Source organism: Choloepus didactylus, chromosome 14 (assembly GCF_015220235.1).
Source record: "Choloepus didactylus isolate mChoDid1 chromosome 14, mChoDid1.pri, whole genome shotgun sequence".
Lineage (NCBI taxonomy): Eukaryota > Metazoa > Chordata > Mammalia > Pilosa > Megalonychidae > Choloepus > Choloepus didactylus.
In genome coordinates this window covers 69,109,878-69,127,184 of record NC_051320.1, presented here as the reverse complement: position 1 = coordinate 69,127,184, position 17,307 = coordinate 69,109,878, and the positions used below count along the sequence as shown (strand labels likewise).

Sequence of the window (17,307 nt, the reverse complement as noted above, 5' to 3'; positions counted from 1 at the left end):
CTTGACACCCCAGATAACTTGGCTTGGCGTCTCAGTCAGGACTCTGTTTCTTATGGGTGTCATTCATCCAGTAAACACTTACTATTGAATGCCTAGAGGACCAATCACGGCCAATCAGTAATAAGATGTGATCACTGTCCTCAAGGGGTTCACAATGTACTGAGGAAAAAAGACTGTAAAAAAGGTTAAGATAATAGTTTGTAATAATTTATAAAGATAAACCTAATGGGAATGCAGAGGGCAGGCATCTACCCAGGGTAGACTGGGATTGCGACTGCCAGGGAAACCTTCCCAGAGGAGGTACTAAATTATGTACTAAAATATGAGTGAAAATTAAATATATGTTGGGGAAGGACCAGGGAAAAGGGGAGTTTAATTTGGTTTGAGTTAACAAGATTTTTATTTTTTTCTTGAATATCAAAACAATCTCCTATTAACTGACTTTAATATGATAGCTTCCATTATAATGGGAACCTGAAGGTTATACCTTATTTTCATAATTTCCTTTTGCCCAAAGTTTTTGGCAAAGTAGACAGTAAAAAGAAGCAAGGATGATGAATAAAAATCTGAGATTAAGTAGAACAAAAGACATCCCACATATCAGTGGTCAGCAATGGGAGGCAGGAGATTTTGTTTCCCGGGGGGGCATTTGCCAATGTCTGGAGATAATTTTTGATGGTCACACATCTGGTTGGGGTGGAGGGTGGAGGTGGTTTGCTACTGGCATCTTGTGTGTAAACTTCAGGGATGCTGCTAAACATCCTGTAATGCACAGGAGAGCCCCTCCCCCCCACAAAAAAACAAGTAATTATCAAATCCAAACTGTCGATAGTGGTGAGGCTATAAAACCCTGCACTAAGCTGTTACTAAGCACTGTGCATAAAGACAAAACAGGGCTAAAACTATTATTTTTAGTTTGCTGAGAGGCACAGGAAGCACAAGTAGAGTCACTATTTTGTATCACTGATACAGATTGTAACTAACAGGCAAGTGACTTTGTAAAGCTGAGAATGATCCTCACTTTCTTTAACCATTGCATTTAGCTCAGAGAGTAAGGCTTCTACATTGTTTTAAACAATCTCCCTGGAAAAGAAATCTAAGTTTTTCTTAGATTGATATAATAATACCATCTAATCTGCCCATCCCCCTGGAATAGGAATTAGTATCATAAATTGAACAAGTGATGTTGACAGATGGCATTCTGTGGAATCTTGTATTTTATTCCATAAATAAGCAATAATAACTTTTAAAATGTTATTCTTTTGAACATCTTCATTGAGAAATAGACTGTCCCATAAATCAGAGTTTCTCATATCTTTGGATCCACTGATCCAATTCCTAGAAATAGTCTTCTGGTCTGTGAGAATTTCTTCCTTTTTGATTTCTAAAAAATGTTTCCTTTATAAAGGTTGGTCTTGAACGCCACTTTAGAGGAATATTCTAATTGTTTTAATCAGGGAAAGCTTCTAGTGAAACTGTTATTTTTGGAAATGGTGGCTATTACATAGTCTTCCTATTTTCAAGAATTTGTTAAGCTTATTAGAATAAATAAAAGCCTCCCTAAAAATGAACTGCTGTAAGATACTTTAAAAATAGCATCATTTTTATGCCAAGAGCCAAAATCTAGTCACAATAATTCCTAACAGTTCATGAAAGCAGATTTATAGGACTCTAACAAATATTAACCCTTGGTTTGGTTGTTTGAGGCCTTAGAATGAAATAAAATTTTACTTAAAAAAATGCTACATAATCCCAAGTTTTCACATTTTTCTCCCTCTTTAATATGCCTTAAATGATTGTGTATTGATGAGCCTTTAATTATTTTAAGGAAGAGTGTTTCATTATATGACTCATCAAGCTACAGTAAGTCTCCCAATTACACACCCTAAGAGCATCCTGCATTTTTCCTTTGTAGCACTTTTCATGATTGTATAATTAATCCTGTATTTGGCTGTTTTTTGTTTGTCTCTCTCATTACAAAGTGCAGTATGTGAAGGCAGGGCACCATTGCCTGTTCACAGCTGTGTGATCATTAACTATAATACTGTTGATTGCATGGTAGTTCTGTAATAGTGTTGGTTCGTTGAATGATTCAATGGATAAATAGATGAAATAAATATTTTCTTCCCCTGCATTTAAAACTAAATAGAGCTATATTTTTAGAGATCTTTAAAGTGCATGACTTGACTTTTTCATTCTGGTCTCTAGGCCTCCAGTTTTTACTCTCTTAAATCCATCGTGCATTTGATAGCTGGACAGATCAGCTTAAATATAGACATGATTCGGTCAAGTGCCCTCCTAAAACCCCCAAATGCTAATATCTCCTTTAGCCTTGAAAAAAAATCCAACAACTGCCTTACCTTTGTATATGTGATGCTCCTTGAGTAGGCCCTCATTTACCTCTCCAGCTCCATCTATATGATCTCCTCCACTCCCAATAATATATGATGTTCTGGGAATTCCAAAGTTTTACTTTGTACAATTTAATATTTAATGTCCTCTTCCCTTTTCCTGAAAGTACATTCTGAATTTCAAATCCAAGTTCATGTGTCCTCATCTTTCAAGATTCAACAATGACATCTCCAGGATACCTTGTCCAAATTCCCAGAATTACAAAACAAAAAAAAAAAAAAAAATCCTCTTTTATGTTGCCGTAGCATCCTCTTACCTTTATCTTAGCATTTACAATGCAATATTAAAATGAAATGTTTGCATCTATCTTGTCTTTAAGACTGCATGCCTACTTAATGATAGGACCCTATCATTCGTTTTTGCATCAACACTCTAAAGTATTCAGTCAATGTTTGGTGTTGAATTAATCTCTAGACAAAAGAATTATGAAAGATAATCAAAGAATTTACCCCTCTACTTTTCCCTCTTTATCATTTACAAGTGATGTAAACTATTCTGAGAAACTTCTTTGCCAGATTGCCTTTTTCTCTTAAATTTTAACTGAAGCGCAATTAAATAATAGACTTTTAGACTTTTTTTATTTCTTGTATTTAGGTATATTTCACATTCTTTAATTATTCATTAATTAAATAATGTTTTAACTCTTTTGAGCATTTACTATGTGTTATATGCTAAACTGTGTTCTGGTACTAGGAGACGAAAGATAGAGTTGTTGACATGAAGCTCAGTATGTAAACAGATAATTAAAATAGAAAATTAGTGCTCTATTAGAAGTAAGGACTTGGTAGGATGAATTTTAGTTAACCAGGTTAAGAGGTAGAATATTCCAGATGAAGGAAATTGGGTGAAAAGCTATGGAAGTAATTAAGGAATGGTACATTCTGGAATTAAAAATTGTCAACTGAGGTCTCTTGCCTTTTCAGATGTAGATGCATTAGACTAACCCACAACTCTAAATTCTGAGGCGATCCAAAGTCTTCCAAAATTTTCCAGCTTAATATTTGGGTAAAAACTTAGTGTTTAATGGTTAATTTGGGCTCCAAGTCCCTGCTTTCTAATTGTTTTGGGTTATTTCTGTTCTACATCAGTTTGTGAAGATATTACCCCAATTTCATCTAAATAAACAAACAATGACAATTTAAAAATGTACAGGCAATAACTTGATTAATTAGTCTTCTGCGTAATTTGGAAAATGGCAGGGCAGTCCATGTCAAAGTTAGGCAAACCACTTGAATATTACACACTTTTATTTTTTAAGGCCTTTGACCAATCAGTTGCTTAATCTTTTTCCACTAACTTCTTCACTACACACCATCTTCTTATTCTTTGCTCTTCTTCCTGCTTAGCTTCTACACACCTTCTCCCTTAGATGGCCTCTAAGAACACTATGGTTTCTAGTATTTTTTGCATAGCTATTCATCTCATCCCATCCTACCACCTAATTTGTCTCATTTTTTAGTAACTAAACTGAATTAAATTGAATTTTCTTATATTTTAAAAAAAAGCGTGATTTAGAAATTCGTGTAAATCACTTTTCTAATACTAACTTAATGCCATATGTGTTACATTTGTAAAGTACTGTTTTCATCCTTAATTCCAATGAGATGATTCAGTGAAACAAAGAGAAACAGCACTGTATGTAAACATGACCTTCATGGCTAAGTTAAATTGCTAACAACCAGAAATTGGGAAAAAAAAATAATTTGCTTACCTTTTTTTTTTTCCCCCCTTTGAAAAATCTGTACATTATATTTCTGGTCTTTTAAAAGAAATGCTGGGTTTTAATCAAATTTATCTGATTCTGTACAGTCTGCCTATTGTTGATTTTAATTCTGTCCCCTTCATCTCATTTTCTATGTTTTCCAGTTCTCTAACTTGGGTTCATTTCATTATTATTCAACATTTATATGTTTCTGCTGTCTTTCAGTGAAGACATGGATTACACTCCTATTCTTATGCAGATGACACTCAGATGTATTTGAAGATTAGTGCTAATTGTTACTCCACTTCTGACATTTTATCTGCTTCACATGAAGCCATAGAGAAAGGGATGTCCAATTAAATATTGTTAAACTGAACTAATAATCGATAGTTCTAGACACTGATTTAAATAGCTTTTATCATTCACCTTCAGTTACATGCATGTGAGTACTTCATGACCAACAGTCAAGAATCTGAGATTTCTAATTAATTCAGAGAACAGTTTCTTTAACTGTTTCTTTATAGTTTAATAACTGGTCTTTGACCCAGGGGAGTGAATCTCCCTGGCAACGTGGAATATGACTCCCAGGGAGGAATGAAGACCTGGCATCGTGGGACGGAGAACATCTTCTTGACCAAAAGGGGGATGTGAAAGGAAATGAAATAAGCTTCAGTGGCAGAGAGATTCCAAAGGGAGCCGAGAGGTCACTCTGGTGGGCACTCTTACGCACACTTTAGACAACCCTTTTTAGGTTCCAAAGAATTGGGGTAGCTGGTGGTGGACACCTGAAACTATCAAACTACAACCCAGAACCCATGAATCTCGATGACAGTTGTATAAAAATGTAGCTTATGAGGGGTGACAATGGGATTGGGAAAGCCATAAGGACCACACTCCACTTTGTCTAGTTTATGGATGGATGAGTAGAAAAATAGGGGAAGGAAACAGACAAAGGTACCCAGTGTTCTTTTTTACTTCAATTGCTCTTTTTCACTCTAATTATTATTCTTGTTATTTTTGTGTGTGTGCTAATGAAGGTGTCAGGGATTGATTTAGGTGATGAATGTACAACTATGTAATGGTACTGTAAACAATCGAAAGTACGATTCGTTTTGTAAAAAAAAAAAAAAAAAAAAAAAAATTAGCTTCTTGTACACTGAAAAAAAAAACGATAACAGGTCTTTGACATTTAGGTAAGTAACATTTTTTTTTAATTAACTCTTTTTTTTTAAATCAACTATATAAAAAGTTAAAAAAAAATTTAAAAAAACATGCAATAAAAAAACGTTTCAAACAGACCGTAACAAGAGAGTAAGAAAAAGACAACTAACGTAAGATAACTACTTTACTTCAAACATGTTCCTACTCTACCCCAAGAAAGTAACCTAATATAGCAACATTTCTGTGAACTTGTTCCTACTATACCCATCAGAAATTAACAGACCATAGTCATTCCTGGGCATTCCCAGAACTTTTAATTTACCCACGATAGCTTATTTGTTCTTACTGGATTATCATTCCCCTTCCTTAATTGCTCTCTATCATTAGTTCCCCTACATTCTACATTATAAACCATTTGTTTTACATTTTTCAATGTTTACATTAGTGGTAGCATATAATATTTCTCTTTTTGTGCCTGGCTTATTTCGGTCAGCATTATGTCTTCAAGGTTCATCCATGTAATTCAACATTTTTTTAAGGTAGATTGTATTACTTACTATATTAAACTATTAAAGCAAAGTAAGAGCAAAATGTAATTCTGACATATTTAAAATGTTGTCACATCCATATTTCTAGACATTACTTAAACCCTTATTTTTATGTTTAGATTGTTAAGAAATAAACTCCAGTGTGTGTCTTCATCCTGATGACTATTTTAAAGACATTGGCTATCATATCCCTCATTAGAGAACATCATTCCTTGCCAAAAATTTTCCAAATACCCTAACATGTTGCCTTAGAGCAGCAGGCAATGGGACTGTTGTTCATACCTCTGTTAGTGAATCCTTGGTGGGTAAGTCACCAAAGGGTGGAAGCCTTGAATTGCCACCAAGTCTAAAGGAGGGGTGGCTCAGAAGATACAAATCAGAAACAAAAACAAATTCCTGTTGTGATTCTTATTATTTTAATCCTTTGCTCTTTCACTCACTCATTTTTTTTTCATTCATATATTGAGTGTATTCTATGCACCAGGCGCTGTTCTAGGCAGTAGAGAAACGGAGAATGAAACAATGTCCTTGTTTTCATAGTGCAAGCGTTCTAATGTGGAAAAAAGAAAACTGTGTGTGTGTGTTGTGTATACACACATGTGTATAGACATATACTTGCATATAAATATGAATGTACATGTGTGTGCATATGTATATAAATATGTATATGTATATTTGAATACCTATGTGTTTGTGTGTGTGTGAAGGTGATACTTAAGTATCTAAAACTTGAATAGGTTAGTCAGAATAGGCCACTTTAAGTAATGTAATTTGAGGAGAAACTTTTGCAAAGTGAGGAAGCCAACTATATAAGTATCTCTGGAACGTGTAGTCCAGGCTGAGAAAAGGAATGTGCTAAAGTTTTAAATTGGCATCATTATTGGGGTTTAAAGGAATTGCGAGTAATTAAATGGAAGTAACTTTTTGGAGTTTTCAAATCATGATAACAGGTTGGAAGAGGCTCACAAAATCCCTCAATATCTAAAAATTTAATGAAAATTCTGAAAGGAAAGAGTGAATGTAGTACATCAGGGCACAATGGACCAGAAATGCTAGAGACAGGTCCCAGATGATATGTCCAATATGAACAAAAATCTGTACTCTATCTGTATTAAAAAAAAATCCTTCATTTTTGAAAAGTATCCATCTTACTAAACCAAAAATAAAATGTCTTCTTGTCTTACTTGTGTAGTTGATATGTTATACCTAGCTCACCTTTAAATGCCTGAAGGTTACAGTTCAACCAAAACATATTTTGTTGATTTTAACTTTATTCCTATGCATTTTCCAAACATAATTAAACATGTGTTTGACCTGAGAAAAAAAGAGGAATATCTTAACAGAAGAGCTAGGGATGAGTTTTTTTACCTACTGCTACTGTGTTTATAGCGTTTTCCTAAAAGGGCACAACATTTTTTTTTTAAATTCAGTTTTATTGAGATATATTCACATACCATAGAATCATCCATGGCATACAATCAGCTGTTCACAGTGCCATCATATAGTTGTGCATTCATCACCCCAATTTATTTTTGAAAAATTTCCTTACACCAGAAAGAATCAGAATAAGAACAAAAAATAAAAGTAAAAAAGAACACCCAAATCATTCCCCCATCCCACCCTATTTTTCATTTAGGTTTTATCCCCATTTTTTTACCCATCCATCCATACACTGGATAAAGGAAGTATGATCCACAAGGTTTTCACAATCACACTGTTGCCTCTTGTAATCTACATTGTCATACAGTCATCTTCAAGAGTCAAGGCTACTGGGTTGAAGTTTGGTAGTTTCAACTATTTACTTCTAGCTATTCCAATACATTAAAACCTAAAAGGTGTTATCTATATGGTGCGTAAGAACGTCCACCAGAGTGACCTCTCGACTCCGTTTGAAATCTCTCAGCCACTGAAGCTTTATTTCGTTTCATTTTGCATCCCCCTTTTGGTCAAGAAGGTGTTCTCGATCCCACAATGCCGGGTCCAGATTCATCCCTGAGAGTCATGTCCTGCATTGCCAGGGAGATTTACACCCCTGGGAGTCAGGTCCCATGTAATGGGGAGGGCAGTGAGATCACTTGCCAAGGTGGCTTAGAGAGAGAGGCCACATCTGAGCAACAAAGAGGCACTCGGGGAGACTCTTAAGCACAATTATAAGCAGGTTTAGCCTCTCCTTTGTAGTAACAAGCTTCGTAGGGGCAAGCCCTAAGACAGAGGGCTCAGCACACCAAGCCATCAGTCCCCAATGTTTGTGAGAACATCAGCAACAATCGAGGTGAGGAAGTACAGCACCTCCGCATCCTCCTCCAGCTCCTCACTGGGGACATGAATATATATTTTTATTCTCTGCCCAAATTACTTTGGGATGTGTTGCTATTTCACTATAACCTATACAGACCTACCATGTCTCACTTCCTATTCAAAGTTCCATGTAACTGTGGTGTTTGAACAAACTGACTGTAGAAGCTATATTGTTTAGAAAATATAGAACCTACACCAAATAAACATCTCTTCCTTTGGTCTCACATGGAAGTTGAAGTTTTAACACACAGTCAGTTTCAACTTTTACCCTTTGGCCTGATTTGCCCTAGTCTTAACCAGATCTGCTTCAATCATATCTCTAACTGAATTCTAGGCTCTTTTTCAGCTTTTTTTTTTTTTTTTAACAGTTGCTGTATGCATTAATACTGATATTCATATCTCCTGAGCTCTAGCTCTGAGTTTCAGGTGTCACACAGATACCCAATGTTACATAGACCAAAGGGATCAACATCTCAGAGTTTGGAGATTCCCATTACAATTCAGGAATAGATTTGACTGCTGTAAGAGCTTACAATCTAGGGACCATTACAATAGTTGTTTCCCTGTTAAGCTGAAGGGCACAACATTTTTAACAGTATTTCAAATGTATCCACCTAAGTTAGCTCATTTTCTTCCCAAAACAAAACTGTAAGATAGGAAAGATAGGAATTCTTATCTTCATTTTTGAAATCATAGGTGGCATGTGAATAAAACAGAGTATTGTAAAATAACAACTCTGTCTAAAGCACTGAGTTACGATAATCATAGTTACACGGAATCTGTAAGGATTAACAAATCAGCATTGATTTGCTGTAATTTCATATCATGATGTTAAATTTATGATAATAAGCTTTCCATCCAGGGTGTAATATATCTTTCCATTTATACAGGATGTATTTTTAGTCCTTCAGCAAAATTTTTTATAGTTTTCTTCATAGTGGTTTTACACCTTTCTTGCTAAATATATTTTTTAATATTATATGTTTATTTTGCTGCTTGTGTAAATTATATTTTTCCATTTGAACTGCTATCATTTTGTTACAAAAGAAGCATAAAGATTTTGTATGTATATCTTTTTCAAAGTCAATTTATGGGAATCTCAAATTTAACAGATATATAGTAGATAAATTATTAAATCTCTTGAATCTAAATAGGTAAAAATCATGTTACATGTAAATATGATACTATGTTGGTTTTCTTAAACTATGTAACCATTTCCAAATCTTAGTTTATTCATTACCTAGACTCTCTAAAACTCTGTCGAATTGTATCACTGATTATGGGCATCCATGTTTTTTTCTAACATGACAAAGGTTTCCATATTTTGTAGTGTTATCTAATTCTTCTTTTGGTTTCATACATTCATTATTGTGTTTAAGAGGTTTTTCTCCCTTTCCTTTGGTTTCTATTTATCTTAGAATTTAAATCACTCGTTTCTGTTATTTATCAAATACTTTTTGAGCATCGACTAGAGTCACATTTATTTTGTGATTCTTTTGTGTTATTAAGACTACATTGTGTTATTAAGACTACATTGAGAAGTAATATATATATATCAAAATAATGTATAAACTCAATGCAATTCAGTGTGATTACCAATAATTTTTCATTTGAAAAACTGACATGTCTAAAGTTTATGAAAAAAAAATATTCAAGAATAATCAAGAAATTATGAAATTGAATAACAATAGGGAGATTTTGCTATCACATATTGAAAATTGATTATACAGTATGGTACTGGCAGAGGAATAATCATAAAATCAGTGAACCAATTCAAGAAAAAAAAAAGCTCCACAGTCTGTCTTCTTTGTTGATGGCTGAAGTTTTCTGGATTTTTATCCTTTTCCTTTGGGTAGGCCATCATTTCCTGTTTCTTTGTCTTTTAATCTTGTTTTGCACACTGTACATTTTAATATGTTAACTCTAGATGTCAGTTTCTTGAGTTTGTATACAGCTAATGATATGCCAGAGATTTTCTTGAGTGTCAGGAGCTAACAAAATCAAGCAAACCAAAGCAAAAAAAAAAAAAAAAAAAAAAAAAAAACAAACAGAACTTTTCACCATCTTCGCAAATTGGCTTTGCGTTGGTTGGTGCTCTCCTTCAGAGTTCATCCTTCTCTCAGGAAGGTCAGCCCAAGGCGAATGAAAAGTGCAGGACCCTCTGTGACAATTCTGGGCCTGTGTTTTGTCCTGGGCCTGGGCTTACTAGTAACCTTAGGAGACCCCCCGTTTACAGGTGTTTGAATGTCCCCTCTCCTTCCCAGGAAACAGACTTTTGCCCCAGGCTGCACTAATACAGATTTCAAGGTGGCTATGATTACACAATTTCAAACTTAAAGTCTATTTAGAAGATATTTTATTGCCATGGTTTTTCATGAGACATATGCCTGTCTTATAAAATGCTGTTTCTCTTTCAGTGAAGACATGTGGTTCGAATCTTCAAGGACCAAGTGGTACCTTTACGTCTCCCAACTTTCCATTCCAGTATGATAGCAATGCACAGTGCGTCTGGGTCATCACAGCAGTGAATACAAATAAGGTAAGGGAAAACCGTGTGGCACAGAACAGCGTAATCATAAAGAAAAAGGCAAGGAGATCATGAGGAAAGTGTAGTATAGAGAATTCATAACTAAAGTATGATTTCTGTACTATTTTCCTATATATTCATTTTATTAAAGATAAAGTTATGTTAGAAATCTGGAAAAATAAAATAATAAAATTTTACTCTCAGTTACTGAGAATAAAATGAGATGAAAACACATTAAAATTATAAATGAACATTTTCTGAGATGCATTTTAAAGGTTGCCATTATATTTGAGTGTGTTTTTCCTGAAAAAAAAAGAGCCATTAATAATGCCTTTACACTTGATATCTTTTCTGATTAATATATTATCCAGGTATATCAGGTTTTTATACATAGCTGACTTTTCAATATTTCTCTCTTACTATAGGTACACAACTATTCTTTATTATTAAAAAGTTGGTCTAATGTGCTCTGCATTAGTAGAGGATTCATAGAACAGATATTTCAAAAAAGTTGTTTCTGTACTTAATTCTAAGATGAGTAATATATTTAAATACATATGTGCCACTATACTTCAAGCAGAATTTTAACTCTGAGTGAGTATAAGAGCAAATGAAAAATTAACCAGTTTTCCTCTCTTGCTATCTCTATCCAGCTTCTCCTATATGCTGTGCTCTTTGCCAATAGAAAGCACCCATATAAAAAGAACTGCCATTTTGCAATGACTGTTTTCTCATCTCTGGGTTAGATTATGGAAAGTTTGGTGGTAAAGCACACATTCTCAAGTCAGATAATGGTTCAAATGCTGATGTATAACTTACTATCTGATAAACTTTGATAAAGTTATTTAACCTTTCTGAAGCTCAGTTTCCTTACCTATAACATTCGAATATTAAGAGTATATATTTTGTCACCTTGTGAGACATAAAGTAATGCAAACAGTGCTTGGTAGAGTTAGTAATTGAAATACATTAAATCATTGTTATTAAAGCATATGCCACATTTTTCTTCCCTAAGAAAAATCTACCTTCTATTTATCTAAAGAAAAAAAAAGTGCTATGGGAGGATTGGAAGGATGGTGCAGATATCATATCAATTTAACCCACCTCCCAAGTCAGATAGCCTTTATAGCATAATACTGCTTAATCACCTCCTAGGAATGTCTGACAGGCTTATGAAACCTAAACTTAAAAGGAGCAGAGCTGGTTTAAATATCTACTCAGTGATCAATTACAACTGCCTTAAAGGAGAGCCCAGTTTTAAGACTCAGAAGAACTAGATCAGAGACTTACAGTGTCCAGAATTATCAGTGTAAACTTGGAAAAACCACCAAATCCACCTCCTCTGCTTCATAAAGGAAATCATTTAGTTTGTCCAATCTCTGTCATTAGTTCAATTCCATCCAACAAATATTTATTTATTGAATACTTTCTCCATAAATCATGGGTTGTTGAGAAAATTTAAAAATGATAGTGCTTGAAAATAAAGTAACATTTATTAAAGACTTAGCAACATGCAAGACACTATTTTCAGTACTTTTTATGAATTATTTAATCCTCATAATATTCCTATGAGATAAATATTTTTATTATCTGCATTTAAAAGAGAGGATAATTCACTCGGATTTACTAAATTTAAATGGTTCTCATTACTCTGTTGCCTGAAGTTTCACCAAGGATGTCTCATTTCTTGTTATTTGTCCTTTTTAATCTGCCAAACTTTCATCTCTTCTTTTTTTTAATGAAATTTTATTGAGATATATTCACACTATAATCCATCCAAAATATACAATCAATAGCTCACAGTACCATCATATAGTTGTGCATTCATCGCCACAATCAATTTTAGAACATTTTCATTACTCCAAAGTAAAGAAAGTAATAAAAATATAAAAGAACACCCAAAACATCCCATACCCCTTACCCTCCCTATTATTTATAAATGTATTTTTGTCTTAATATTATATTACTCATCTGCTCATACATTGAATGAAGGGAGTGTCAGTGACAAGGTTTTCACAATCCCACGGTCACATGATAAAAGCGTTAGTCATGAAGTCATCAACCAGAATCAAGTCTACCGGATAATAGTTCAACAGATTCAGTAATTCTAATACACTAGAAATTAAAAAAGGAATATCAATATAATGCATAAGAATAACTGCCAAATGACCTCTCAACTCTATTTGAAATCTCTTAGCCACTGAAACTTTATTTTGTTTCATTTCTTTTCCCCATTTTAGTCAAGAAGGCTTTCTCAATCCCACGATGCCATGGCTAGGCTCATCCCTGGCAGTCATGTCCCACATAGGAGAGAGGATAGTGAGTCATGTCCCCCATAGAGGGGAGGGTAGTAAGTTTATTTGCAGGTTGGCTGACAGAGAGAGAGCAATCAATAAGCAACAAAAGAGGTTCTCTGGAGGTGACTCCTAGGCATAATTATAAGTAGGCTTAGCTTCTCCTTTGCAGGAATAAGTTTCATAAGGGCAAGCCCAAGGTTAAGAGCTTAACTTATTGAACTAGGAGTCTCTAATGCTTGCAAGAGTATCACGAATTCCCCAGATGGGCAAGTTTAATATTTCTGCATTTTCCCCCAGTCCCTCAAGGGGACTTTGCAAATATGTTTTTATTTTCTGCCCAAAATACTATGGGATATATTGGGGTATTACATTAACCCATACAGAATAACAAGATCTCATTCCCTATTCTAGGTTACATGTTATTATGTTGTTTAAATGACCATACAGGTTAAATTAGATAGTATGCTACAGAGAATATAAATTTTTTTACCAAATAAATGTTTCTCAAATAACAGCTAAAACTCAGGAATAGATGTGACTGATGTAAGAGTTTACAATCTAGGAACCTTTACAATAAGCTTTATTAAACATTCTGTACTCCTGCATTGTCGATTGCCTGATCTCTGCCCACGTTCTATCCCCTGATAACCTTCATAACCTATGCTCTCACGTTAATTCTCAGCATTTGCTCATTAAAGTTAGTTTATATTAATGAGGCCTTACAATATTTGTCCTTTCGTTTCTGGCTTATTTCACTCAGTGTAATGTCCTCTAGGTTCATTCACCTAGTTGCATGCCTCACAACTTCACTCCTTCTTGCAGCTGCTCAATATTTCCTTGTATGTATATACTACATTTCACCCTTCTGTTCACCCATTGATGTACCCTGAGGCCACCTCCATCTACTGCAAATCATGAATACTGCTGCCATGAACACCAGTGTGCAAATGCCTATTCATGTCTCTGCTTTCAATTCTTCCAAGTATATACCAAATGACAGGGTTGAAGGATCATGTGGAAACCTTATACTTAACCTCCTGTGGGACCACCACTCTGCCATCCAGAAGGCCTGCACCATTCTACTTCTCTGCTAACACTGAATAGGCGTATCTCTCTCTCCACATCTTCTCACTTGTATCTTTCTGTTTATTTTTTAAACAGTTTTGTTCAAATGCCATACAATCCATCCTAAGTGAACAAACAAGAGCTCCTGGTATATGTGCCGGTTTGAGTGTATTGTGTCCCCCAAATGCCATTATCTTTGTGGTCTTGTGTGGGGCAGACGTTTTTGGTGCTGGTTAGATTTGCTTGGAATGTGTCCCACTCAGCTGTGGGTAATGATCATTTTGATGAGATGTTCCCATGGAGGCGTGGCCCCACCCATTGGGGTGGGCCTTGATCAGTGGAGCTATATAAATGAGCTGACTCAGAGAGAGGAAATTCACTGAGTGCAGCTGGGAGTGATGTTTTGAAGAGGAGCAAGCTGGCTAGAGAGGAACGTCCTGGGAGAAAGCCGTTTTGAGGCCGGAGCTTTGGAGCAGACGCCGGCTGCCTTCCCAGCTAGCAAAGGTTTTCCCGACGCCATTGGCAATCCTCCAGTGAAGGTACCCGATTGCTGGTGTGTTACCTTGGATGCTTTGTGGCCTTAATACTGTAACTGTGTAGTGAAATAAACCCCCGTTTTATAAAAGCCTATCCATCTCTGGTGTTTTGCATTCTGCAGCATTAGCAAACTAGAACAGTATAATTACATAGTTATGCATTCACCACCACAATTTACATAAGAACATTTTCATTTCATCTGCAAAGAAAGAAAAAGAGGAAAAAAGTAAAAGAGTAAAGAATTTAAAAATTTTTAAAAAGGAGAAACAACAATAACAACAAGAATCCCATACCCCTCCCTTTTATCCCCCTCTATTGACATTTAGCTTTGGTATATTGACTTTGTTACAATTAATTGAGGAATGTTACAATGTTACTGTTAAGTATAGACCCTAGTTTGCATTGATTGTATTTTTTCCAATATACCATCCCATTTTCAATACTTTGCCATGTTGACATTCACCTGTTCTCCCTCATGTAAAAACTTTCTTATATTTCTACATTTAATCACCATCATCACCCACTCTATGTTTTGCTACATTATACAGTAGCAGTTTTTATCTTCTATCTTTCCTTCTGGTGTCATACATGCCCCTAGCCTTCCTCTTTCAATCATGCTTACACTCAGCTTTGTTCACTGTACTTACAATATTGTGCTACTACCAGATAGTGCTGTGCTATCCATTTCTGGATCTTTACAATCAATCCTGTTGAACATTCTATACTCCTTCAGCATCAAATGCCCGATATCTACCCTCTTTCTACCTCCTGATAGCTTGTGTCCTTAAATTTAACTCTCAGAGTTTGCTCATTATAGTTAGTTCATATTAGTGAGACCATACAGTATTTTCCTTTTGTTTCTGTCTAATTTCACTAAACATAATGTCCTCATGGTTCATCCAGATTATTGCATGCATCATGACTTTATTCTACCTTACAGTTGTGTAATATTCCATTATATGTGTATACCACAGTTCGTTATATACTCATCTGTTGATGAACATTTGGGCTGTTTCAGACTCTTGGCAATCTTGAATAATGCTGTATAAACATCAGTGTATGAATGTCCATTCATGTCCTAACTGTTCTCTCTCAGTTGAGATGAATTGACCACCTTGGACAATTGATCTTTGATTTATTTTTGTGATATATTAACATTGATTTGTTTTCTTGTGTTGAACTAGCCTTGTATACCTGGTATAAAACACACTTTGTCATGGTGTATAATTCTTTTTATGTGCTGCTGGATTCAATTTGCAAGTATTTTGTTGAGAATTTTTGCATCTGTATTCACTAAAGAGATTGGTCTATAATTTTCTTTTCTCATAGAATCTTTGTCTGGTTTTGTTATTAGGGTGATGTTGGCTTCATCAAATGAGTTAGGTACCTTTCCCTCCTCTTCAATTATTTTTGAAGAGTTTAAGCAGGATTGGTACTAATTTTTTCTTGAATGCTTGGTAGAATTCACATATGAAGCCATCTGGTTCTGGAATTTTCTTTATGGGAATTTTTGTGATGACTGATTTAATCTCTTTACTTGTGATTGGTTTGTTGAGGTCTTCTATTTCTTCTTGAGTCAATGTTGGTTGTTCATGCTTTTAGGAAGTTGTCCATTTCATCTAAATTCTCTAGTTTGTTAGCATATAGTTGCTTATAGTGTCCTTTCTTTACCTCCTTTATCTCTTCTGGGTCAGTAGTTATGCCCCCTGTCCCATTTCTGACTTTATTTATTTGCATCCTCTCTCTTTTTCTCTTAGTCAGCCTAGCTGAGGATCCAATGATTTTTATTGATTTTTCTCAAGGACCCAACTTCTGGTTTTGTTGATTCTCTCTATTGTTTTCATGTTCTCCATTTCATTTATTTCTGTTCTAATATTTGTTAATTTATTTCCTTCTGTTTAGTTTGGGATTACTTTGCTATTCTTTCTCAAGTTCCTCCAGGTTCCCTATTGTTGCTTATTGTACTTTGTTAATATAGGCATTTAGGGCAATAAATTTCCCTCTCAACCCAGCCTTTGCTGTATCACATAAGTGTTGATATATTGTGACCTCATTTTGATTTCCCTTGAGATATTTACTGATTTCTCTTGTAATTTCTTCCCTGACCCACTGGTTGTTTAAGAGTGTGTTGTTTAGCTTCAATATATTTGTGAATTTTCCATCGTTCTACCTGTTATTGGTTTCTAACTTCATTCAATTATGATATGAGAAAGTGTTTTGTATAATTTTGATCTTTTAAAATTTATTGAGATTTGCTTTGTAATCCAACATGTGGTGTATACTTGAGAATGATCCATGAGCAATTGAGAAAAATGTATATCCTGCTGTTTGGAGGTGCAATGTTCTGTAAATGTCTGTTAAGTCTAGTTCATTTATCATACTAATCAAAATCTCAGTTTATTATTGATCCTCTGTCTAGATGTTCTATTTTTTTTAATAAATTTTATTTTCAAATAAATTCAAACTTACAGGAACAGTTGCAATAACAGTACAAACCCCATACATAGAACTCCAGCATACCCTGACCCCCCTCCCCCGATACCCCGATCCACCACCTTTAACATTGTCACACCACCATTTCTTTCTTTCCCTCCCTCTCTCCCTCCCTCCCTCCCTATCTATCATCCATCATCTATTGCTCTGTTCTCTGAACATATGAGAGCAAGCTGCACACATCTTTGAACAAACAATATAATTCACATATACCTTTTCCATGGACAAGAACATTCTTTTTATGCAATCCCATTAAGTGCAGCTAAG

At 34.9% G+C, this 17,307-nt stretch overlaps 1 protein-coding gene across 7 annotated transcripts in view; it reads left to right on the top strand.

Moving 5' to 3' along the window:
• The window catches only part of CSMD3 (CUB and Sushi multiple domains 3), a 1,408,207-nt gene that overhangs the window by 704,128 nt on the left and 686,772 nt on the right, over window positions 1–17,307 (top strand). For all 7 annotated transcript variants that reach the window (XM_037802758.1, XM_037802757.1, XM_037802756.1 and 4 more), the window contains one exon: window positions 10,539–10,660. In XM_037802758.1, the coding sequence (XP_037658686.1) occupies window positions 10,539–10,660 (122 nt within the window). The remainder of the gene's footprint in view (window positions 1–10,538; window positions 10,661–17,307) is intronic.